The sequence below is a fragment of the Chlorocebus sabaeus genome, chromosome 25 (genome assembly GCF_047675955.1).
Source record: "Chlorocebus sabaeus isolate Y175 chromosome 25, mChlSab1.0.hap1, whole genome shotgun sequence".
In the NCBI taxonomy this organism is placed as follows: Eukaryota; Metazoa; Chordata; class Mammalia; order Primates; family Cercopithecidae; genus Chlorocebus; species Chlorocebus sabaeus.
In genome coordinates this window covers 82,401,572-82,429,191 of record NC_132928.1, presented here as the reverse complement: position 1 = coordinate 82,429,191, position 27,620 = coordinate 82,401,572, and the positions used below count along the sequence as shown (strand labels likewise).

At 38.2% G+C, this 27,620-nt stretch overlaps 1 protein-coding gene across 15 annotated transcripts in view; it reads right to left on the bottom strand.

Annotated features, from left to right (window-relative positions):
- CATSPERE (catsper channel auxiliary subunit epsilon) overlaps positions 1 to 27,620 on the bottom strand; it is a 178,293-nt gene that overhangs the window by 123,274 nt on the left and 27,399 nt on the right. For 8 of the 15 annotated variants that reach the window (XM_073011892.1, XM_073011898.1, XM_073011894.1 and 5 more), the window contains 3 exons: positions 26,492 to 26,559; positions 17,100 to 17,124; positions 11,289 to 11,378 (listed from right to left, as the gene is read on the bottom strand). In XM_073011892.1, the coding sequence (XP_072867993.1) occupies positions 11,289 to 11,378; positions 17,100 to 17,124; positions 26,492 to 26,559 (183 nt within the window). The remainder of the gene's footprint in view (positions 1 to 11,288; positions 11,379 to 17,099; positions 17,125 to 26,491; positions 26,560 to 27,620) is intronic. The other 7 variants (XM_073011893.1, XM_037986085.2, XM_037986083.2 and 4 more) reach the window with 3 other exon arrangements.

Sequence of the window (27,620 nt, the reverse complement as noted above, 5' to 3'; positions counted from 1 at the left end):
GGAATATTTGAAACTAAAAAAATACATGGATGAAAGTGGACATTCTGGGGAAGAAAAGAATGCATGGAAATTAAACAACATGCTCCTAAATGACCATTGGGTTAGGAAAGAAATTAAGAATAAATTTAAAAATTCCTTGACACAAATGAAGATAGAAACACAACATGTCAAAACCTATGGATGCTGCAAAAACACTGCTAAGAGGAAAGTTTATAGCAATAAACACCTAGGTCATAAAAGTAAAAGGATCTCAAATACACAACCTAATAATGCACCTCAAGGAACCAGAAAAGCAAGAACAAATCAAACCTAAAATTTGTAGAAAGAAAGAAAGAATAAAGATCAGAGCAGAACTAAATGAAATAGAGACTAAAAAACATACAAAGAATCAACAAAACAAAAAGTTGGTTTTTAAAAAAGATAAACAAAATCGATAAACTGCTACTTAGAGTGACCAAGAAAAAAAGAGAGAAGATTTGATAAATAAAATCAGAAACAAAAAAAGGACACATTACAACTGATGTGGATCCACAAACCTTCAAAGGATCCTTAAGGACTATTTATGAACCACTATATGCTAACAAATTGTGAAACCTAAAGGAAATGAATAAATTCCTAGACACATAAAACCTACCATGATTATACAAGGGAGAAATAGAAAACCTGAACAGACCAATAATTAGTAACAGGACTGAATCTCCAATAAAAAAGTCTCCCAAAAAAGAAAAGCCCAGGACCAGATGGCTTTACTGCTGAATTTTACCAAACTTATAAAGAATAACTAATATCAGTTCTCTGCAAACTATTCCAAAAATTTGAAGGGGAGGAAATGCTCCCTAACTCATTTTACAAGACAAGTATTACCCTGACACCAAAACCAGACAAGGACACAACAACAACAACAACAACAAACTACAGGCAAATATCCCTGATGGCACAGATGCAAAAATTCAAAACAAAATACCAGCGAAATGAATCCAACAAGACATCAAAAAGAGAATTCACCATGATGAGGTGAGATTTATCCCAGGGATACAAGGGTGGTTCAACATATGCAAATCAATAAATATGATATATCACATCAACAGAATGAAGAACAAAAACCTTATGATTGTCTTAATAGATGCAGAAAAAACATTTGATAAGATTCAACATCTCTTCATGATAAAAAAAAAAAACAACTCGACAAATTAGGCATAGAAGGAACATACCTCAACATAATAAAAGCCATGTATCTGTCGCAGACCCACAACTAACATCATACTGAATGGGGAAAAGTTGAAAGCTTCTCCTCTAAGAACTGGATCAAAACAAAGGTGCTCACTTTTACCACCCCTATTCAACATAATACTGGAAGTCCTAGCCAGAACAATAGACAAAAGAAAAAAAAAAAAGAATCAAGGTTGGAAAAGAAATTGTTCTTCTTTGCAGATGACACAATGACACAATATTTTTTTTTTTTTTGGTGGGGGAAGGGGGACAGAATCTCACTCAGATCATGGCTCACTGCAGCCTCAAACTCCTGGGCTCAAGTGATCCTCCTGCCTTAGCCTCCCAAGTAATTGGCACTACAGGCAGGTGCTACTATGCCTGGCTAATTTTTGTATATATATATATACAAAAGAGAGGGTCTCACTATGTTGTCCACACTTGTCTTGAGCTCCTCTCAAGCAATCCCCACCACCTTGACCTCCCAAAGTGCTGGGATTACAGGCATGAGCCACCACATCTAGCCAACACAATCTTATATATAGAAAAACCTAGATTCCACCAAAAAAAATGTGTAGAACTAGTAAATGAACTCAGTAGTTGCACAATACAAAACCAACAAAGAAAAAACAGTAGTGTTTCTGGCTGGGCGTGGTGGCTCACGCCTGTAATCTCAGCACTTTGGGAGGCCAAGGTGGGCGGATCACAAGATCAGGATATGGAGACCATCCTGGCTAACACAGTGAAACTCCGTCTCTACTAAAAATACAACGAAATTAACTGGGCGTGGTGGCGGGCGCCTGTAGTCCCAACTAATGGAGTGGGGGGGGGGCAGCTGAGGCAGGAGAATGGTGTGAACCTGGGAGGCGGAGCTTGCAGTGAGCCAAGATCACGCCACTGCACTCCAACCTGGGTGACAGAGTGAGACTCCGTCTCAAAAAAAAAAAAAAAAAAAAGAAAGAAAACAAAAGACAGTAGTGTTTCTTACACCAATAACAAACTAGCTGAAAAACAAATCAAGACAGCAATTCCATTTACAATAGTTACAAAAAAATTACCTAGGAATAAATTTCAGGAAGAGAAAGACCTCTACAAAGAAAAGTAAAAAACACTGAGGAAAAAAATCGAAGATGACATAAACAAATGTTAAGACATTCCATATTGCAGTTATCAGACCAATTAATATTGTTAAAATGACCATACTACCCAGAGTAATGTACAAATTCAATGCAATCTCTATCAAAATATCAAGGATGTTCTTTACAGAAATAGAAAAAAAAATCCTAAAATTCATATGGTACCACAAAAGATCCCAAGTAGCCAAAACAAAAATGAGCAAAAAGAGTAAAGCTAGGGGCATACACAACCTGACTTCAAATACAGTACAAAGCTATAGTAACAAAACAGCATGGTATTGTTATAAAAACACAGACTGATAGAATAGAGAATCCAGAAATAAATCCACATATTTACAGCCAACTAATTTTTGACAAGGGCACCAAGAACATACATTGGGGAAAGGATGCCCTCTTCAATAAATTATGCTGGGAAAACTGGATATCCATATACAGAAGGATGTTTTCTCTCACTATATATATATCAACTCAAAATGAATTAAAGACTTAAAGGTAAGACATGAAACGATAAAACTACTAGAAGAAAACAGAGGAAATGCTTTAGGACATTGGTCTGCGCAAACATAGCAAAGGCAACAAAAACAAAAATAGACAAATGGGACTTTATTAAATTAAAAAGCTTCTACACACCAAAGTAAACAATCAACAAAGTGAAGAGACAGTCTGTAGAATGGGAGAAAATACTTGCAAACTATTCATCTGATAGGTAACCCTCATATGCTGTTGGTAAGAATGTAAATTGGTACAACTCCTATGGAAAACAGTATGGAAATTTTTCAAAAAACTAAACATGAAACTACCATGCAATCCAGCAATCCCACTACTAGGTATTTATCCAAAGGAAATGAAATCAGTATATCAAAGGGATACCTGAACCCCTATGTTTATTGTAGCATTATTCACAATAGCCGAATATAGAAACAACCTAAATATTCAGCAACGGAAGAATGGGTAAAGAAAATGCAGTCTACATATATGACGTAATAGTATTCAGCTATAAAAAAAAAGAATGAAATCCTGTCATTTGCAGCAATATGCATGGAACTGGAGGCCATTATTTTGAGTGAAATAAACCAGGCACAGAAAGAGAAATATCATATGTTCTCATATGTGGGAGCTAAAAATGTGGATTTCATGGAAGTAGAGAGTTGAAAAGTGGTCACCAGATGCTGGGAAGGCTGATGGGGGTGGTGGTGAAGAGAGGCTGATTAATGGATATAAACACACAGATAGAAAGAATAAGCTCTAGTGTTTGATAGCATAGTAGGGTGAAGATTAATCATTTATTGTATATTTGAAAATAGCTAGAAAAGTTGATTTTTAACATTCTCTGCACACAAAAAAAGATAGATGTTTGAGGTGATGGATATCCCAATTACCCTGATTTGATCACTACACATTGTATATGGGAACCAAAATATCATATATACCCCCAAAATAATCTATACATAATCTAATAAGATTATTAGCAAGATTATAAAAAATCTTGTTACTCATTAAAATAAAACTCCCTCCTCCAAAGACAAAACAAAACAAGTGTTAGTGAGGCTGTAGAGGAATTGGAACCTTTGTGTACTGTTAATGGGAATGTAAGATGGTACAGGTGCTATGGAAAACGGTGTGGCAGTTTCTCAAAACAATAAAAATAGAATTACCATGGGATCTAGCAATTCCATTTCTGGGTATATACCCAAAAGCTTTGGAAGCAGGGATATGAGCAGATATTTGTGTACCCATGGTCACAGCAACACCGTTCACAAAAGCCAAAAGGTGGAAGTAACCCACGTGTCCAGTGATGGATGAAGGGACGCGCAGAATGTGGTATGTTTTTTACATATATGATGGAATATTATTCAGCCTTAAAAAGGAAAGAAATTCTGAAACATGCTAAAACATGGATGAACCTTGAAGACATTACGCTAAGTGAACTAAGTTACAAAAGGCCAAAAATATTGTATGATTCCATTTACATAAATTATCTACAAGCCAGTATGAAACCCTGATCTTAAACTTCTAGCCTCTAGAACTGAGAGGAAATAAATTTGTTTTTTTTTTGTTTTTTTTTTTTGAGACGGAGTCTCGCTCTGTCACCAAGGCTGGAGTGCAGTGGCGTGATCTTGGTTTACTGCAACCTCTGCCTCCTGGGTTCAGGAGATTCTCCTGCTTCAGCCTTCTGAGTAGCCAGGACTACAGGTGCCTTCTACCATGCCTGGCTAATTTTTTGTATTTTTAGTAGAGATGGGGTTTCACTGTGTTAGCCAGGATGGTCTCCATCTCCTGACCTCATGATCCACCCACCTCGGCCTCCCAAAGTGCTGGGATTACAGGCATGAGCCACCATTCCCAGCCAAATTTCTGTTTTTTAAGCCACCTGGTCTGTGGTATGTTGTTAGGATCACCTGAGCTGACGAATAACATGTATGCTGAAAACATACATATTAAGCAAATGGATGGCAGATGGTGAGAATCTAATTTCTTATTCTTAAGGTAGGAGATTACAGCTAAGCAAGGAAGGAGTCCAGAATGATTAATGTGGTCATAAATGAGGGTTGAAGCCATGTGTATAAATTCACATTTAGCTTAATCTAAATACAGATAGTTAAATATGGAAAAATTTCTAGATATATGTGTGTATATGCTTGGATTAGGACACACATATATGTTTCCTTGCTCTGACAGCTGAGAGAGGAAAACAGCCAAACAGCAATAGGCTTAGTGCCCCGATCTTGATTTCCAATACCACTCTCTAATACAAGAACCAAAAGGGTCCAGAGCTCCTAGGAGAAACGTCTGATTCTAGGACTGGGAATGGAAGATGGTGCAGGTGCTATGACGCAGGAAATATACAGGATTAGTTTGGAGCATCTTACAGTGCCAGTAAGAAAGAAAGTGTTAACAACAAAGAAAACAACAAAACAACCAAACAACAAAATCCCACTATGATGAGAGAATGTCAAAGGGATACAGGAGCTGACTGAAAGAGCTCCCAATAAATAAAGTAGTGTTGGATTATAACCCAAAACATAAAATAAATATTCATGCGTCCATAGTGATATAAATAAATGATTGAATAAGTAAATAAATAAGTCAGGGATAAGACAAGTCTGCCATAATACAAGAATTCCAAAAATATTTATATAGATACTCCTTTCCTTAAGAAGGTAAAGTATAACTGTACTGAGTGACTTACTTCCAAGGAGAACAACACAGACAGGGAGAAGAAAGAGGAACTTTACAGTAGAGGATCACGATCTCCAGCCAGGTGATGAGCGGCAACCTCAGCAGTGACACATCATATGATTGTATGCGCCCCTGATTACGTGTGATGGGAATGCCACTTTCCTTCTGTGGTCTTCCTGCCTGAAACACCTAACTCCAATCTGATTATGAGAAAAATGTCAGATGAATCCCAATGGATTGACATTTTACAAAGTATCTGACAAGCAATCCTCAACATTTTCAAGGGCATCAAAAGCCAGGAAGTCTAGAAACTGTCACAATTAAGAATGGAAAGAGACAAGACAACTAAATATAATTTGCTCTTCCTGGTGGGATTCTGGAATACAAAATGAACATTAGCTGAGGAAATGTGAATAAAATATGGACTTATTAATAACAGTGTATCAATATTGGTTCAGTAATTATGACAAATATACAAGAGTAAGATATTTATAATAGAGAAAACTAGGTGTGGGATAAATAGGAACTCCTTGTACTATCTTTGTAATAATCCTGTAAAACTGAAACTGTTCTAAAAGTTTTTTGAAAAGTGAATGAATACAAGGTGAAGACATAGAAACCTTATATTTAAAAAAACTCTTTCAAAATGCTTAGATATGAGATAAAAGGAACATGGTATTGCCATCAGTATTTCAAGTGCAGATAAATAGCTGGATATTTGTATGCTCTTTTATTTGTTAAACATAATGAAAAGAGGAATATTTAACTATCCCACATTGGTTTTACATTCTACTATGGTTACCATGTTAAATAAAAAATAAGCATGCTTATATACAGAGTCAAAAATAAAACTTCAGAAAGAAAGGGAAAAAATAAGCATGAAATACCTCCAGGTCATAGAAAACTATAAAAGTGAAACACAAAATGTGTTAAATAACCAAGGAAAATGTCTGAAAATAACTGATAAGAAGAACTCAGTGAGTGGGTTTAATACCATATTAGAAATAATTTTCCACGTGCAGTGGCTCCCACCTGTAATCCCAGTGCTTTGGGAGGCTGAGATGGTTGGATCACTTGATCCCAGAGGTTTGAGACTAGCCTGGGCAATGTGGCAAGACCTGGTCTTTACAAAAAATACAAAAATTAGTCAAGTGTGGTGGTGTGTGTCTGTAGCCCCAGCTACGTGGGAGGCTCACTTGAGCCCAGGAGGTTGAGGCTGCAGTGAGCCATGATTGCGCCACTGCACTGCAGCCTGGGTGACAGAGTGAGACCTTGTCTCAAAATAAATAAAAAATTTCAAAAAGAAATTATTTTAGCAACCTAGAAGTTGGTCAGAAGAAATATCTGAGCCAAACACGGCACAGAGAGATAAAAAGAGGGAATATATTGATAAGAGGGTAAACGTCATGGCAGATGAATCAGATGGGTCTAATATATGTTGAAATGGGATTTCAGGAGATAGAATAAGAACATGTTTATTTGGAATCCCAGAGGAAAGGGAGAAAAATGATGAAGCACAGACAATATTTGAAAAGACACGACTAATAATTTTCAGAAGATTGTGGAAACCCCAATCCACAGATTCATAAAGTCAAATAATTCCAAGTAAATATATTTTTTAAATTCACATTTAGATACACCATAGTAAAACTGCAGAAAACAAAAGACAAAGAGAAAAATCTCAAAAGCAGCCAGAGGAGAAAAGATGGATTGCTTACTTACTCAACACCTCTTGTAAGCTGTAGTACCCTACTTTTTAATCGAGCCAATTCTGGCAACACACTTCACACATTTACAACCTGACAGAATCTCACATCGACTCTAGCATCATCAACTCAAGCAACATTTTCCCTTCTCTGTTAAGGCCTGTCTATCCCTGCATCTTGGCTGCCCGTGGAAACCTATTCTGCATTTAGAGATGCACAACCTGGAAGTACTAGGAGTTAACAAGCCACGGGGAAACCTCTGACTAACGGAGGATGGGAACCTTTCTTCTCCTCTGTGAGGCAACTCTGAGGCATTTTCTGTTCTTCTGTTGGACAATTTAAAAACACATTCCACATGGCTTCTTAGAGGGGCTCAGCGAGATTGTGCTCTAGTGGTCCACGGCAGTGATAGCCTAAAAATCGTATCTCCCTCCTTTCCTGGCACACCTTTCCTGGTCCTCCACTCTTATTCCTGGCATCACCTCCAAAAATAAACTACAAGCACACTTCTGAGGAGCCTGGCTTAAGACAGTTTCGAAGGAGTAACAGGCAGAAAGATGGTTTCCTAACAGCAACAGTGGAAGTAAGGAGTGGGTGAAACAGTATCTGATGAAACTGAAGAGAGTTGCTAGTCAGAAATAATATACAACAGGCAGAACAAATATAAAGCAAATCTAAGAATATATTGTGTCTATATTAGATGAAAACGAACTTAATGCTCTAATTAAAGACAAATGCCAGTCAAGATAAAAAACAGAAACAAAAACTCAACTTTATAGTGTTTATAAGACACATACTAAAAATATGTCTGGTTTGAGTTGGTGTTTGAAAAAAACTGTAAGGATACAGGAAATTGAAAGTGAAAGCAGGAAAAATGTACACCCACATACAAATATTCACCCCCCTAAATCTGGTTTAGCTATATCAGAAAAACACATTGTAAAACAAAGCATTTCTAAAGATAAAGGTGGTCATCACTTCATTTCATCATTGTGGATGATTGATCAAAACTGTAGTTTCAAAATAATCCCTTCAAACTGCTCGTGTGAAACAAAAGCCCTGATTTGGTGATGGCGGCCATCTTGGAGGCAGTGACACCTAATTAGAGACCAAAAATATGAGTAGAAATTACCGAGATGAAGAAAATGGATGGGCGGTTGGTATGCAGGGAACAGCATAAGCCAAAACATAGATGCATGAAACAGCAGGTGTGTGTGAGGAGATAGCAGAGTCCAGTGGCCGGAGGGAAGACATCTGTAGAGAGCTAAGGCCAGAGAAGAGGGGCAGAGGCAGATAAGGTTTTCTATGTCACATTAAGAGCCTAAGAGTTAAGGGTCTATGCTGTTGCTAATGGAGAGCCATAGAAAGGATTTAATAAAATCACATCATCATGGATAAATGTGCAGATGAAAAGAAAGTAAAGTATTATGAATGCACTAAATAACATTAAAAGGTGCATATTCACTTAAAATGATTAGAAATTAAGCCAATAATCATAATTAAAGTGTTTAATTACCATTAATTTATTTTATTCCCTCTAAAGTTGATTACCAGATGAAACAATTGGTTGTGTATCCTTCTGATTTATCAATCCTTTCCTTGGGAATTTGATTACCATGAGATAGGCTAACACGCTATTAAAAAATCAGACAGCTCTTGACTCATTAAAATGTAAACAGTCCCATAGGAAATTAACAGTCAGCTAATTCCTCATTTTAGATTTTTTTAAATACATTTTAATTGTAACAGAAGACAAAATTTAAATCTTGAAAGAGGTAAATTTGTAACAAAAAGAAAGGATATATTCACAGTGTTCCATCTTTAGAAAATTCATTTATCTCCAAGTGATAAAGGATTCAATAAGTGATGAGACATTTTTGAAAGAAGGCTTTGATATGGATGCTCAAAGAATATCTCTAAAGCACCTTAATGTTCAGCCCCTTCATGAATGAGGAGGTTAATAGAAAATATGCCCTATACACCAATAACAGAGAAGCAGACCACCAAATCATGAGTGAACTCCCATTCACAATTGCTACAAAGAGAATAAAATATCTAGGAACACAACTTACAAGGGACGTGAGGGACCTCTTCAAGAACTACAAACCACTGCTCAAGGAAATAAGAAGACGCAAATAAATGGAAAAACATTCCATGCTTATGGATAGGAAAAATCAATGTCATGAAAATGGTCATACTGCCGGAAGTAATTTATAGATTCAGCGCTATTCGCATCAAGCTACCATTGACTTTCTTCACAGAACTAGAAAAAAACTACTTTAAATTTCATATGGAACCAAAACAGAGCCTGAATGGCCAAGACGATCCTAAGCAAAAAGAACAAAGCTAGAGGCATCACGCTACCTGACTTGAAACTATACTACAAGGCTACAGTGACCAAAACAGCATGGTACTGGTAACAAAACAGATATATAGACCAATGGAACAGAATAGAGGCCTCAGAAATAACGCCACACATTTACAACCATCTGATCTTCAACAAACCTGACAAAAACAAGCGATGGGGAAAGGATCCCCTATTTAATAAATGATGCCGGGAAAACTGGCTAGCCTTATTCAGAAAACAGAAACTGGACCCCTTCCTTAAACCTCATACAAAAATTAACTCAAGATGGATTAAAGACTTAAATGTAAAACCTGAAACCATAAAAACCCTAGAAGAAAACCTAGGCAATATCATTCAGGATATAGGCATGTGCAAAGACTTCATGACTAAAACACCAAAACCAATTGCAACAAAAGACAAAATTGACAAATGGGATCTAATTACACTAAGGAGCTTCTGCACAGCAAAAAAAAAAAAAAAAAAAAAAAAAAAAACTATCATCAGAGTGAAAAGGCAATCTACAGAATGGGAGAATATTTTTGCAATCTATCCATCTGACAAAAGTCTAATATCCAGAATCTACAAGGAACTTAAACAAATTTACAATGAAAAAAACAACTTCATCAAAAAGTGGGCAAAGGATATGAATAGGCACTTCTCAAAAGAAGACATTTATGCAGCCAGCAAGCATATGAAAAAAAGCTCATCATCACTGGTCATTAGAGAAATGCAAACCAAAACCATAATGAGATACTATCTCACACCAGTTAGAATGGCCATCACTAAAAAGTCTGGAAACAACAGATGCTAGTGAGGATGCAGAGAAATAGGAATGTTTTTACACTGTTGGTGGGAGTATAAATTAGTTCAACCATTGTGGAAGGCACTGTGGCGATTCCTCAAGGATCTAGAACCAGAAATACCATTTGACCCAGCAATCCCATTACTGGGTATATACCCAAAGGATTATAAATCATTCTACTATAGACACATGCACACGTATGTTTATTGTAGCACTATTCACAATAGCAAAGACTTGGAACCAACCCAAATGCCCATCAATGATACACTGGATAAAGAAAATGTGGCACATATACACCATGGAATACTATGCAGCCATAAAAAAGGATGAGTTCACATCCTTTGCAGGGACATGGATGAAACTGGAAACCATCATCTTCAGCAAACAAACACAGGAACAGAAAACCAAACACTGCATGTTCTTACTCATAAGTGGGAGTTGAACAATGAGAACACATGAACACAGGGAGGGGAACATCACACACCAGGGCCTGTCGAGGGTTGCGGGGGGAGGGGAGGGAGAGCATTTGGCCAAATACCTAATGCATACGGGGTTTAAAACCTAGATGATGGGTTGATAGGTGAAGCAAACTACTATGGCACATGTATACCTATGTAACAAACGTACACATTCTGTATGTGTATCCCATAACTTAGAGTAAAATTTAAAAATAAATAAAAAGAAAAAAAGAAAATATGAAGAATGTTCAATGAGAGTTCTAAAGAAAGGTTTACTATTGTAGAGATGGAGCATAAGTTCAAAACCACTATAATGGCTAAACTAAAAGGTATCATGCAAATGTATTTAATTAGGTGTGGGCAGTTTAAAATCCTGTCTATTGATTATAAATTATTCACAGTCCCTACAAAAGAAAGACAGCATTCTGTTCTTACTATGACAATACTAACGTTTCCACCTACTATTGAAGGCTCTTCTGCACTCCCAAGCAACTCATCAGGATCAGCATTTTCTGGATCATATACCCACACACTGATAACCTAGAAAATAAAATTTGTTTGCAATTCTTTACATTTCGTACAGATTTCATTTTTAGTTGTGGCAAAACATAACCATAAACACATTTTCTATTTAAAAATATTTGATTATCCCACTTTTAAAAATAAAAAGCAAAAGTGCTTTACATAGGTAAAGGATGTCAACTGAAGAACATATGAAGGAAGAATTAATACAATGCCTGTACACCCCTTAAGCATGTAATGTTGAAATGTCATATGAACACTAACGGGTATTTTTTGAGACGGAGTTTTGCTCTTGTTGCTCAGGTTGGAGTGCAATGGCGATATCTCGGCTCACTGCAACCTCTGCCTCCCAGTTCAGGTGATTCTCCTGCCTCAGCCTTCCTAGTAGCTGGGGTTACAGGTGCCTGCTACCACGCCTGGCTAATTTTTTGTGCTTTTGGTAGAGACAGAGTTTCACCATGTTGGCCAGGCTGGTCTCAAACTCCTGACCTCAGGTGATCTACCTGCCTTGGCCTCCCAAATTTCTGGGATTATAGGCATGAGCTACCGTGCCTGGCCTATTTTTCTGTTTCTTTTCTTTTCTTTTTTTTGAGACAGAGTCTCCCTCTGTCGCCCAGGCTGGAGTGCAGTAGTGCAATCTCAGCTCACTGCAATCTCTGCCTCCTGGGTTCAAGCAATTCTCCTGCCTCAGCCTCCCGAGTAGCTGGGATTACAGGCACCCACCACCATGCCTGGCTAATTTTTGTATTTTTAGTAGAGACGGGGTTTCACCATGTTGGCCAAGCTGGTCTCGAACTCCTGACCTCAGGTGATTCGCCTGCCTCGGCCTCCCAAAATGCTGGGATTACAGACATGAGCCACCACACCTAGACTATCTTTCTTTTTTTTTTTTTTTTGAGATGGAGTTTTGCTCTTGTTGCCCAGGCTAGAGTGCAATGGCACAATCTCGGCTCACTGTACCCTCCACCTCCTGGGTTCAAGTGATTCTCCTGCCTCAGCTTCCCAAGTAGCTGGGATTATGGGCGTGTGCTAGCTACCACGCCCGGGTAATTTTTTGTATTTAGTAGAGACAGGGTTTCACCCTGTTGGTCAGGCTGGTGTCGAACTCCTGACCTCAGGTGATCCGCCTGCCTCGGCCTCCCAAAGTGCTGGGATTACAGGCGTGAGCCACCGCGCCCAGCCTCCTATCTTTCTTTATAGCCATAAATAGACACGGCAACCTCACCCCCACTCACATAGTTTTTATGAAAATGAAATCACCCTATACATGTTATTTGTGACTTGATGCAAGGCCAGTTCAATAGATACAGAACTGCTTTCTTTCTTATTTTTTCTTGAATATTTACTCATATACTTAAAAATTATATTAAAAATACAGCAAAAGCTGACTCTCCCACCCTGTACTCCATCACTCAATTCCCATAAATCCATCTGCACTCCATAGGTAAGTATTATTAGTAAGTTCTTGCTTAGATTCCTATAAAATGTTTGTGTATAACCAACAGATATATTATTTTTATCCCTTTTACAAAATGCTAGGATGCTAAATATATTTTTTCTGAATCTTTTGTTCATCATCTAAAGTTATTTTAGAGATCTTTACATATTTCATTGATTTTTCATTTGGATATTATTCTAAATTATGGAGGAACCACAATTTATTTAACCAGTAACCTACTGATAAACGTTGGTTTCTCCCTTGCCATTATAATCAATCAAGGCGACAATGAGCAACTTTGTACAACTTTGAGCATATTGGTAGGGCACATGCCTAAAAGTGTAACTGTCGAGTCAAGGGGTAAATACATTGTAATTTTATAGATACTGATAAATTGCTCTCCGCAGCAGTTGTACCAATAGGGTCTCTCAGAAGTGATGTATGAGAGTTCTTCTTCCCTCAGGTTCTTTCCCAACATCAGGTTTTGTCATACGTTCAATTATTGCCAGTCTGATGGGTGAAAAATGGGACTGTGGTATCATTGTTTAAAAATTTTTATTTATTTATTTTTATTTGAGATGGAGTTTTGCTCTGTCGCCCAGGCTGGAGTGCAGTGGTGTAATCTCACCTCACTGCAACCTCCACCTCCCAGGTTCAAGTGATTTTCCGGCCTCAGCTTCCCGAGTAGCTGGGATTACAGGCGCCCACCACCATGCTCGGCTAATTTTTGTATTTTTAGTAGAGACGGGGTTTCGCCATGTTGGCCAGGCTGGTTTCGAACTCCTGACCTCAGGTGATCTGCCTGCCTCGGCCTCCCAAAGTGCTGGGATTACAGGCATGAGCCACCACACCCAGCCTGGTACTGCAGTATAGTTTAAATCTGCACGTCTCTTATTTTGAGAAAGCTTGAGCTTCTTTCCGTATGTTCAAGTTCCAGTTGTATTTCATTTGCTCATTTTTTGTTGTTGTTGTTGTTGGATTTTTTCTCTTTTAATGATTTATTTGAATTTTTTTTTTACATATTAAGAAGACATTGATCTGTTTACTTTAATCAGTTGTATTTTTCCACCCGTATTCCATTTTCTTTGGAGTTTATGATAATTTTTGGCCATATTATCTGTCATTTACTTATCTTCTAGCTTTATGGAGTAAAAATTATCACATATTTTGGCTTGTCTTCTGCATTTCGTGATATAGTTAGAAAGGTCTCCAATTATCAGGTTGTTAGAGAATTCTTCCATGTTTTCTTTGTTACTGGATTTATTGTATTTACATATTCAATGTAAAATTATTTCAAATTTATTTTGGTGTACTATGTAAGGTATGACTCCAATCTTTGCTTTTTATTAAGTAAGTATGACTACCCAGTTATCCCAATATCATTTATTGACTAGTCCATCTTCTCCCCAGGGATTTGAGATGCTGCTTTCATTGCTTAGTAAAGACCTAACTGTATGTTGGTTATTTCTGGATTCTTATGCTTTTCTATTCATCTTGACTGCCTTTTCAAGAGTTAGTATCTCACACGTTAAACATGAAGGCATCACCGTGTATTTGAATGCCTGCCATGACCAGAACCCTATCCCTGTTCTTATTCAGTGTTTTTCTGAACACTGTTTGTTTTTCTTTAATCCATAGGAATTCTGGAAACATCTTGTCTAGTTCTGAAAAAGAATATTTTTTTCATTAAGATGGCATTGCATTGATAAATTCAGGAAAATCTGTATCTTTATGTTGTAGAGCACATTTATTAAGGAAATAGTGTGCCTTTCCTTCAGGAGAGTTCTACAGTTTTGTCATATAGGTGTCACGCATATTATTAAGTAAGATTCCCATGTGAGACATTGACAAATGGAGAGAATTCTCTTTGCTTTGGTACTCTTTCAGATTCAAATCAGATACACCAGCTCACACATTAGTCAAAAGTTCAACTGGTTTCACCTCATCCCAGCCAAGTCTATCCATCCATCATTGGCCAGTTTGCTCTTCTGTCCTACCTCCAACCTTAGCAAGTGGTCCTAAGTATGAAAGCATTCTCTGGCTTTTGTTCACCTAGCAAGGACTCATTCTTCTGGAATGTAACACCTTTAGATTTCATTTCACTCACAGCGCTTTGAGTCTTTGAAGGATTTTAAAATTTTATCATGTGATTTCTTTTTAAAGCAGGTGTGAAGGTGTTTTGTGTCCTTTACTATCTGCCTGGAGGTCTTAATTATTTAGTTTAAATGATTGGTTTCTTTTTTGACCCATGGATACAGAAATGTTTAAATTCCCCGACATGGGGATTTTCTAGGTAATTTTATTACTGATCCTTTTTTTTGTTTGTTTGTTTTTGTTACTGATTTCACACGCCTGAATATAAATCAAAACCCAGCAAGGTCATGGAAATGGGTTTTGCAATCACTTCCGCCTGGGCTCTATGTGTCTGACTGCTTGCAAAGTTATATTTGTATTTATTTCTTGGCTGTAGGTTCTTGAATCTCTTGGGCTGTTAAATTAGGACGTGCACCTGAAATCTGGGTAATCCCTTATCTGTTTACAGCCCCCAAAAGAGGTGTATCATTTCTTTGCAATTATCCTAAGAGAGTCAGTAGAGCTTTACCAGTCCCCATTTTACAGACATTTATAAATTTTAAATATTTTATTATTATTATTATTATTATTAAGATGGAATCTCGCTCTGCCGCCAGGTGGGAGTGCAGTGGCGCGATCTCGGCTCACTGCAACCCCTGACTCCCTGGTTCAAGTGATTCTCCTGCCTTAGCCTCCTGAGTAGCTGGGATTACAGGCACGTGCCACCATGCTGAGATAATTTTTGTATTTTTAGTACAGACTGGGTTTCACCGTGTTGGCCAGGATGGTCTCAATCTCCTGACCTTGAGATCTGCCTGCCTCGGCCTCCCAAAGTCCTGGGATTACAAGTGTGAGCCACCGCTCCTGGCCAAGACATTTTCTAAACCCTAACTTCATATAGGGAGGTTAGTTTCAGCTCCCTTGATTCCCATAGGCTGAAACTTTCATTCCCAGTCCCATAAAATCACTAAAACATCACCCCTTTTCCACTATTTTTAATTGTAAAATAAAACAAAAAAGGAATAATATTCATTTGTATGTTTAGTTGTATGTTTTCTAGAAAGCTCACATTCTGTTCTAATTCAATCTTGAAACTCTGACTTTGAGTTCCTTAATTATTTCTGACCACCAGGAAATCCCTTTTCTTGCTTTTAAATTCCATATGCACACCTGCACCTGTATTAATGTAAAGGTCTGTGAGTGTGTGTGCTAGCAGTATACACACATATTTTCTATAGGCATTTCTATGCATTTTGAGTGAGAAGGAGGTTATTCTGCATTATTTGAGTCTGTAATATATATTCTACTTCTGTCAGTTCTCCTATATTTTCCATGTATCTTAAAATTCGTGAATTACCGATAATATTACTTCTTGCTTTTGAGCGTTGTTATAGTTGTAACCTCAAAAAATAATTCAGTAATATCAGTGGGATTTGGAGTAGGAGGAGTTATGGGCACTGAGCTCACTCAAAGATAAACACAGTTTATCTTGTTTTACTACTTGTTTTCTTCCAGTAAGTTGCTGCTTTTAGAGACTTATAATATCTCTATAGAGATGAAATTTCCAAATACTATTTAACCTTATTTCAGTTTTCCACATTTTGAATATATCTTTCCATCATACTTCTAATCATCCTCTATCCCAGAATTTTGAAACTTTTTGATCTTAGGACCCCCTTCATACTTTTAAAAATTATTATGAATCCTACAAGGCTTTTGTTTTATGTGGTTTAGATCCACCAGTATTTACCATATAACAAATTAAATTTGAGAACATTTAAAGATAATTTATTTATTTTCAAAACTATGGTACATCTATTATATGTTAATTAACATTTTTATGAAAAATAACTATTTTTCAAAGGAAAAATATTAGTAAGAATGGATGTTTAATATTTTAAAAACCATCTTTAATATTTGTATTAATAAAAGACAGCTGGATAATCATCTCTGCTCCTTCAGGCAAGTTGTTGGTAAAAATTACCTTGGTAGAAGTAAAAGGGGGGAAAATCTAACCTTATGCAGACGGGTAGTTGGAAAAGGGTGAACCTCATGGACCTCCTGAATGGGTCTTACAGAAAGAGACACACCTTGAGTACCACTACTCTAAGCAAATATCATTGCAAAATTAGTTTGAAAAATTCCTCATCTGGTAAATATGGAAGATAAGAGAGAAACAATATAGTAGTGACATATGAAGGCTATATAAAATTTAAAAAATATTTTACCTGGGTTAAGTTGTTAAAGAAATGTCTGCGTGGAAAAAGAGGAAACATATTTTAGTAAACAGCCCATTAAACGTTAGTTTGAATATTCTACTTTCAAGATACATGTTTCTAAACCTTTGCATATTCTCTTTATATTTCATTACAGTATATAAAATTAAGGGCTAAATGTAAAAAACAAAAAATCACGTATGCCTATTTATTTATCAATATCGTTATTGATTCTCATTTGTCATCACAGAAGTCTGAGTGGCTTAAATCTGCATGCTTCCTTAACACTGCAAGTTCACAGAATCAAAACTTCATGATTAATCTTCTTTAAAATGTTGATACTGTCATTCTACATAAAAAACCCTACAGTCTTTACATGTTATAATTTATGTCAAACAGAAAATTGGCTTTTAGCATGACAAATCCTTCCCTCACCAGCCCTGAAAGGAGTAACAGGCCAGGCCTGGTGGCTCACACCTGTAATCCCAGCACTTTGGGAGCCCGCAGCGGGAGGACTGCTTGAGCCCAGGAGTCTGAGACCAGCTTGGGACATATAGTGAGACCCTGTCTCTATTTTTAATGATAAAATAAAACAAAAAGGGACTAATATTCACTTGTATGTTTGGCTGTATGTTTTCTAGAAAGTTTTTTTCACTGTAAAGTTACCTGCATATTTTTAGCATCTATCATCTCTGAAAGTCAGTGCCTCGTGACTATGTCCTTCCGTTTGCTGATTACTGCAGTGTCTGGTACATTAGTATGCACAAAACAAAATGAAAATGCTTTGGGAATCAGTAAATGAGCATGCAGTGAGTTTCTGAGACTGTACAATGAATATTCTATTTCATGTGTTCAATCTGATACGTTAGAAAGCTGCTGAAAACAGCTACGGTAAATCTTAATAGGTAAACTGTGCCCAGAGTTCAACACAGGCCAAGGTTGATGAAAAAGACCCCGGCTGCAGGGCTGATACCTTCTGCCTTGTGTTATGCTTACTTGTCACAGGCAAAGGAAAGAAGAATTGAGTCACCGAGAGAGTTACCAGCGTATCTGGAAGGAAAATTTGAAGGCAAAAGGAAATACTTGTAGATAATAAAAGAAAGGCTTTGGTATTAATACAGTAACCTCGTAGAGAAGGAATCAGTATCAGCTGACATTAAAGTGACAGCCTTGATTTCCATGGAAGACAGTATTAGCAGCATTCTGCTGGGTCTTTATCAGTTTTCTTGGCTTTCTTGAGTTAGTGCACAGGCTAAAGTGTAGAGCTGAGAATAAGACTGAAGAGAAAACCCTGGAATGAACTGACATTTAAGGTAAGGACAGATGACAAAAAGCCAAAGAAAAAGACGGGGAAAAAAAAAACCATTATGGAAATAGAACATAGTGGTATTAGAGAGTGAAGGAATGAAAGAGTTTCAAAAAGAAAGTGATTCTCAGAATTAAATGTGGTATAGAAATTATTACAGTAAGAGGATCAAAAAAATCCCATTGAATTTGGCAATTTGTGACTTTGCCACAGCAGTTTCCGTAGATAGATAGATAGTAGGGGGATACAGTGATGAAATAGAAAAATGTTACAGTGAACTTGGGAAGACTAGTTTCAGCACAACTTCATGGATCTTTTTCCCTTTTTATTCTCTATTCTAATCCTAGAGAGACAGAGAAAGAAGAAAGCAAGAGAGTTTGGATGCTAACATGATACTTGTTCATGAATTCTTTCTAGCATCAGAACTCTGGTTTGGGGGCAGAGTCAATAGGTATCGAGAGCCTGGGGAAAGAGGCAGTGCTTAGAAGGGTCCTATACTCTACAGTATTTATCTTGAAATTCTTAACAAATTTATCTTTGACATTATGTTTTGTAAGCGAAGTGTGATGAGACAATGAGGCATGCACCGGGGACATGGGGTTTTGGCATTCATACAGTCCCGCCTTCTGCTGCCTCTCTGCCTCCCTGGGATGGATTATTTACCCCGATTCCCCTCCATGCTCTGGCACCTTGGGTCCTGACCAGCCTCCCCCTCCTTAACCCGTCCCACAAGCTACTTCTGTCTTTGACCTGGGTGAGGGCCTAGGCTCAGGTGTTGGGGGATTGTCGGGGCAAATGCACGCTGCAGTGTCTTGGAGTAAGGCACGGCAGCGGCTGTCCCATACCTGGCTGGCAGCACCATGGCATGATGATGGTGATGATGGCGTGGCTTACTCATCTTGGCAGGAGTAAACCTCTTGCCTCCCCCTAATCCAGGTACCTAGCATGGCCCAGTGTAGAGGCTGCAATACCCTTGGGGGTTGCCCATCTGCCATGGGTTGAGGTGGGAGGCCCATGAAGGGAAGATACATGGCTTGACTACTTCAGATCCCTCCACTGGCTGAGCATGACGTGCAGGTCTATTGAGAAGGGAAATCTGGCGGTTGGTGGGCTGTACACTACGAGAGTGTGCACCTGGCCCACGAGTACGCCACATCCTGAATCACCCACCAGGTGACTAGGAGGGTCTGCACCTGACCCACAAGTAGTCTACATGCTGAACCACCCACCAGGTGACTACAGGGGTCTGTACTTGACCCACCAGTACTCCACAAGCTGAATCACCCACCAGGTGACTAGGAGGGTCTGCACCTGGTCCATGAGTATTCCTCGTCTAAGGGAGCATGACATTAAATTGCAAATAAAAAACACCATGAAAGGTAATGAGAGTGACTATAGGAGGAGAAAAAGCTTTAAATTTGATACCTTTAACAGTATTTTCCCCATGCTTTTTGAGCAAGAGACCCTAACTTTCATTTTACACCAGGACCCACAAATGTATGAGCCAATTTTGGATGTAATGATGCAGAAGTGGCACAAGAGTACAGTAATTACCTCTAGGTAAAAGGATTTTAGGGATTACAAAATTTAGACACTGGCGTGGCATGGTGGCTCCCAGTGCTTTCAGAGGCCAAGGCAGGAGGATTGCTTGAGGCCAAGAGCTTGGGACTAGCTTGGGCAACAAAATGAAACCCTGTCTGTACAGAAAAAAAAAAAAAAAAAAAATAGTGGAGCACAGTGGTGTGTGCCTGCAGTCCCAGGTATTCAGGAGTTTGAGGTGGGAGGAGTGCCTGAGCCCAAGAGTTTGAGGTTGCATGAGCTATGATTGCACCACTGCACTCCAGCCTGGGTGACAGGACAAGATCCTATTTCAAAAACAAAAACAAAAAATTTAGACACGGATAACGAGATAATTAGTGAACTGAATGAAACATTTAAAAAATAACTAAGAATGAATCACAATAAGACAGAAAGACAGAAAAATACGACAAGATTTTAAGAGTCAGGAAAGACAGAATTAAAAGGTGACACACATTTCTCTTAGGAAAACTTAGAAAGAAAAAAAAAGAATAAGGGAGAACAAATATTTTAAAAGACAGGCCAGGCACAGTCACTCATGCCTGTAATCCCAGCACTTTGGGAGGCTGAGGTGGGTGGATCACCAAAGGTCAGGAGTTCGAGACCAGCCTGGCCAACATGATGAAACCCCATCTCTACTAAAAATATGAAAATTAGCCAGGTGTGGTGGCGGGCGCCTGTAATTCCAGCTACTAGGGAGGCTGAGGCAGGAGAATCACTTGAACTCATGAGGCAGAAGTTGCAGTGAGCTGAGATCATGCCGCCTTTCTCCAGCCTGGGCGACAGAGCGAGACTCCGTCTCAAAAAAGAAAAAAAAGTGAATTTTCAAGAATTGATGAAAGACACCAATATTCAGATTCAGGAACTGTAATACATCTCAAAAGAAATATACAATAGTAAAACACCAAAGATAAGGCAAGATCTTAAAACAACCACAGAGAAAATATAGATTACCTAAAAAGGAAAAACCATTTGAAAGACAGCCGACTTATCAACTGAAGTTGGAGCCAGACAAAGAAAAAATAATTTTAAAGCATTGAGAGAAAATAGCAAGCAACCTAAAACCATATTCCCAGAGAAATGATTTTTCCAGAGTGAGGATAAAATAAAGATATTTTCAGAGGCATGAATACCGAGAAATTTAATCACTCAGAAATCTTCCCTAAAGGAACCCTGAAAGGATATACTTCAGGAAGAGCAAGTAATATGAGAAAACATGTCTGAGACTATAAGCACCGTTGAGCAAAGAAATGATAGGTCTGTGGATACATCCGAATAAATATTGACTGAAACATGTCCAATTTGAAGGATAAACAACTAGAAAGTACCAAAATGACGGTAAGGAGTAAGCCATAAACCAGGAAGGGAATATTTGGAGGTAAAATTCCTGTTAATTCTAGAGTTTGCAACACCAATTACAATTGTATCAAAAACATAAAATACTTTAAAATAAATGTAACAGAAGATGCATAAGACCGCTCATCTGAAGCCCACATGGTTGTGTCATTTTGCATTCCCACCAGTAATGAAAGACAGTTGTTACTGGTTCATGTCCTCACCAGAAGTGGGTGTTATCCGTGTTTTTCTCCTTCAATGTTGTGTTGGCTATTCGGAGTCTTTTGCTTCTCCATATACACTCTAGGATGTGTTTATTCATATTTAGAAAGTAACTTGCTGGGATTTTGATTGGGATTGCACTGAATGTAGAAATCAAGTTGGGAAGAGTTGGAGTGGGGTGGGTACTTCTACTATCACTTGTCAAGATTTAAAAAATACAGTTATAGTAATAAGGATAATGTAGTTTTGTTCAAGTATGGACAAATATGTCAGCTGAACAGAATAGCCAGCCCAGAAAAACACCCATGCATATATGGAAAATTGATACATGAAAGAGAAGATATTCTGGATATTAAATGAGTATGAGAAAATTAATTATTCATGTAGAAAAAATAAAGTGAATTCCTATTCTAACTTTGTACAAAAACTGATTCCAGGTGGATTAAAGACCTAATTTTAGAAGAAAAAAACATATAGAACTTTTAGAAAACAATATAGGAGCCTATCCTTATGATCTTGTAAGTAGGAAAAGATTTCTTAAATAGATTTTAAAAGGCATAAACCCACAAAGGAAAGTATTAATCAATTTATCCACAATACTAAAGACCTTTCTTATCAATAGGAGGCATGGAAAGTAAAAATCTGCATAAACTGGGACAGAATACTTCCAGTATATATATATACACATATATATGTGATAATGGAGTAGTAATTAAGATATATAATGAAATCCTATAAATTATTATGAAAATAAAAATAACTCAAAAGTCAATCAAAATACTTATTGAACAGATAAGAGAAGAAAAATTCCTGCTGAACAGATAAAATATACTCAATGCACCAGTAATCAGTAAAATGTAAATAAAAATACAATGACATAATTTCATACCTAGTAGACTGGAAAAATTTTAAAAAGTCAGACAATTTTAAGTGTTGGTGAGGATACAGCAAAATGGGAACTTTCACATACTACCGGTGTGGATATAAAATTGGACAATCTTTCAAAAGTGACTTAGGCATCCCCCAGGAAAGTTGAACAAATGCACATCCTACTTTTAGGCTATTGTACTCTTAGGTCTCCACCTTAGAGAAACTTTCATTCATACGCATTAAATCAGTACTACTTCCCCAACTATAATGCACATATAAATTCCTACAGAATCTTCTTAAAGTGCAGATTATTATCCCATAGGGCTGGAATAAAGCTGACATTCTTCACTTCTAATAAATTTCCAGGTGATGTCAGTGCTGCTGATCCTCAGATTACATTTTGAGTAGCAAGACACTATGAGGTATGTTCAGGCATTCACAGCATCATTTGTAGTTGCAAATAAATGCATCAGCAGAATGAACAGACTCATACAATGAAATACCATAGAGCAGTCACAATGAAATAACTAAAGATTCTTCTTTGACTATGGATAAGTCTCAAAAACATAATTTTTAGAGAAGGAAGCAACTCATGGAAGAATACTTACCATATGATTCAATTTAAATAATGTTCAAGAACTGACAAAACTAAACAATTTATTACAATCAAATATAGTCACTAAACCATAAGAAAAAGGCAAGAAATCATTCATTATACAGTATTTAGGATAAAATAACGAAAAGACAAAAAACAATATCCAGAATAGTGTCTAACTCTTGGAAGGTGAATAGAGTGTGATTGGTAGGGCATAAAGAGGTGTGATGTTCTATTTCTTGATTTGGGTAATACATATGTGGGTACTGATTTCATTACTATCCTTTTAATTCTTTATGTAATCTTTCTAGCCATTAATTATTATTATTTTGTTTTTATTTTTATTTTTTTCTAGAGATGGGGTCTTGCTCTGACATGGAGGCTGGAGTGCTGTGGTGCAATCATAGCTCACAGTAGCTTTGAACTCCTGGGCTTCAGCAAACTTCCTACCTCAGCCTTGCAAGTAGTTGGAACTACAGATGCAAGTCATCATGCCTGACAACTTTTTAATGTTTTTTGTAGAGACAGGTCTTGCTGTGTTTCCCAGGATGGTCTTGAACTCCTGGGCTCAAGTGATCCTCCCATCTCAGCCTCTTAAGTAGTTGGGACTACAGATGCAAGTCACCATGCCTAGCAAATTTTCTCTATTTTTTGTAGAGACAAGTCTTGCTGTTTCCCAGGCTGCTCTTGAACTCCTGGGCTCAAGCAATCCTCTCACCGTGGCCTCCCAAAACACTGAGATTACAAGCATGAGCCACCATGCTAGGCCTCATTATTATTCTTTAATTGATATTTTTACAGGTGACAGACTGAAAATGCTTACAATATATATTACAGAAAAACTCTTAGTCCCTACGGAGTTCTCTCTTTTGGACTAACCTTTTGGTTCGTGCTTTTAGACTAGGTGCTTTTCCTTCTGTTCTTACTTACAAGGAGAAAACATATCAAGATCAGGGTAGCCTGGAGGCCCATCTCTTTCAGCCCTAGCTCTTAGGTCTTAATGTGTGTAAATGAAATTGGTAATCCATTCAATGCTTCTTGGCAGATGTCCTAGTTTGGTCTGCTATAACAAAAATACCATAGACTGGGTGGCTTTAACAACAAACCTTTATTTCTCATAGTCTGGAGGCTGCAAAGTCCAAAGATCCAGGTGCTATCTTCTCACCGGGTCCTCACATGATGGAAGGGAAAAGGAACTCTTTGGGGTCTCTTTTGCAAGAGCATTAATCCCATTCATAAGGACTGCTCCCTCATGATCTAACCGCTTCCCAATGGTGCAACCTCCAGATACCATCATGTCAGGGATTAGGTTTCAGCATAAAAATTTGGGGGTAAACAGGGTGGGACACAAACATACAGTCTTATTGCAACAGATTATCTCCTCTAACGGTTCCCAAGAGCTCTACTTGGGAGAATAGAAAGTAGCCCGTTTGGCCAAAGGAGCAGGTCCTTTTTTACAATTCAACTCTACCAGGAATATATATATATATATATATGTATATTTATTTATTTATTTTGGGGATGGAGTTTTGCTCTTGTTGCCAAGACTGAAATGCAGTGGCGTGATCTCAGCTCACTGCAACCTCCGCCTCCCAGGTTCAAGTGACTCTCCTCCCTCAGCCTCTCTAATAGCTGGGATTACAGGTGCCTGCCAACACGTCTGGCTAATTTTTTTTGTATTTTTAATAGAGATGGGGTTTCATCTTGTTCAGGCTGGTCTTGAACTCCTGACTTCAGGTCCACCTGCCCTGGCCTCCCAAAATGCTGGGATTACAGGTGTGAGCCACCGTGCCTGGCCTATTATTTTATTTTATGAGACAGAGTCTCATTCTGTCACCATGCTGGAGTACAGTGGCACAATCATAGCTTACTATAACCTTGACACAGTAACCTCAAATTTCTGGGGTCAAGTGATTCTCCTAACTCAGCCTCCTTTGTAGCTGGGACTACAGGCATGAGCCACTGTGCCTGGCCTCTACCAGGGTTTGTTATCCCCAAATTGGCCCTTGTCTATTTCTCAACTGGTTCAGAACCCACAGAGGAAAAGCTGGTGATTGGTATTTCTGAAACTGCCAACAAGGACAGAAGTCTGCCAGTTTCATGAGTGGCAGAGACTCAATCCTCCCTGCTTCTCAATAAGACTCTGGGAAAGTGGCAGTGAGTGAGAGATGACTGGGTTAATGTGTACTCCCGGTGGGGCTTGCTGAAACCGAGGTATTATTCGGACTTACAATCTAGCTCAGGATGTCCAATCCAAAAATTCCACATACACTGCAGAACCATCCGACTTTAAGGGACTATGTGGACCAGGACAATAAAACTATCAGCAACAACCATGCTTTACTGAAGACATGAGTATTCTGATTGGTTCTGCCTGGATCGTGTATGTGCCAATCCTCAACTAATAACTGTAACCAAGGAAATGTGGGTTTGTAGAGTTAGACCATATACATCACATGAAATTAACAATACTATCACAGAATAGGGAGGAACAGTTTCCCCAAGGGAATAAACGTGAAGTGGATAAAAAGAAGTAAGTACTTTCCAGGCATCCTGAGGTCAGGATCCATATACTATAGTTCCTTATATCCTACACAGTGCTTAGGATGTTGCCATGACCATGATACTAAAGCACATTCCGAATCACTGATACTTTTTAAACTTATTGAATGATTTCTATGCAGTTAATAATGTATTTGTGTACCACTTTTTCCCTTCTTATATTCAGCTACCTTCATTTTGTCATGAGTTTGAAAAGCTATCTAATACAAACACGGTATTTCTGAAATGCATATAATAGAAAAGCCCTATAGACTGAAAAACCAGAGTCAAATCTCAATGCTATCTTTTAGTAGCATTGTATTTTTTCCAAATTGTTTGACCCATCCATGCTTATGCTTCCACATCTATAAAGACTTATATTTATGTGGTTATTATAAAAATTAAGAAAGAATTTATATTAAAGTACAAACACGTAGACACAGTATGTGCTAAAATAGTGCTGCTCTTAATTTTACTATTTGTTCTTCAGTATTTCTTTGGCAGTGTATTTGAGAATAGCTTGGTTGGTGGGTGAATGAAAGTTGTATGGTGGCCGGGCGCGGTGGCTCAAGCCTGTAATCCCAGCACTTTGGGAGGTCGAGACGGGCGGATCACGAGGTTAGGAGATCGAGACCATCCTGGCAAAAACGGTGAAACCCCGTCTCTACTAAAAAAATACAAAAAAACTAGCTGGGCAACGTGGCGGGCGCCTGTAATCCCAGCTACTCGGGAGGCTGAGGCAGGAGAATGGCGTAAACCCGGGAAGCGGAGCTTGCAGTGAGCTGAGATCCGGCCACTGCACTCCAGCCTGGGCGACAGAGCAAGACTCCGTCTCAAAAAAAAAAAAAGAAAGTTGTATGGAAACCATAATATAGATAATCTATTTGTGGTTAATTAAAAGCTGAAGTGAAATACTCTTTAAAAGCATAATTACCTATTCAGTACTGCATTACTTACCTAACTCTATAGTACCACAGAAAGCAAGTGTGAGAACTGTCCACAAATAAATTGCGTTCTTCTTCATCCTAAAAGAAAATGCAAACGAAACTGTGATATATTAACATTAAATCAAAAGCAAATATGGATATAGGCATAAAAGTCACACAGGAACTAAGTTACTCATATAAGATCAGAGGAAGAAAAATTTCAGAATAAAATTTAAATATATATTTAAATATTTATCTATATCTTGCCATCTTTATCATTTTTATTACATTTGTCTTCCTCACTGAAATACAATTCAACTAATTTTCTCATTCAGTGGGGTAATTTTGCTCCCCAGGGACTTTTAGCAATGCCTAGAGATGCTTTTGGTTGTTACAACTGAGTGCTTTTCAAAAGTCAGATGTGGCCGGGCACGGTGGCTCACGCCTGTAATCCCAGCACTTTGGGAGGCCAAGGCAGGTGGATCACCTGAGGTGAGAAGTTCGACTCCAGCCTGACCAACATGGAGAAACCCCATCTCTACTAAAAATACAAAATTAGCCAGGTGTGGTGGCGCATGCCTGCAATCCCAGTTACTTGGGAGGCTGAGGCAGGAGAATTGCTTGAACCCAGGAGGCGGAGGTTGCAGTGAGCCAAGATTATGCCACTGCACTCCAGCCTGGGTGACAAGAGCAAAACTCCATCTCAAAAAAAACAACAACAAAAAAAATGAAACAAAAGGAAAAGGAGTCCCTTACTTCCTCATGAATTGTGTTGTGTTTTTTTTTTTTTTTTTCTTTTTGAGACAGAGGCTTGAGACAGAGGCTGGTGCGATCTCAGCTCACTGCAACCTCCGCCTCCTGAGTTCGAGCGATTCTCCTGCCTTAGCCTCCCGAGTAGCTGGGATTACAGGCACCTGCCACCACGCCCAGCTAATTTTTGTATTTTTAGCAGAGACAGGGTTTCACTATGTTGGCCAGGCTGGTCTTGAACTCCTGACCTCAGGTGGTCCGCCCACCTTGGCCTCCCAAAGTGCTGGGGTTACAGGCATGAGCCACCATGCCCAGCATGAATTGTGTTCTTGAAACTGGCAAATACTCATAGACTCAAAGAGACAAATTCAAGTATGTTTCACTCTATAAGGATTGAAAAACGAATTAAT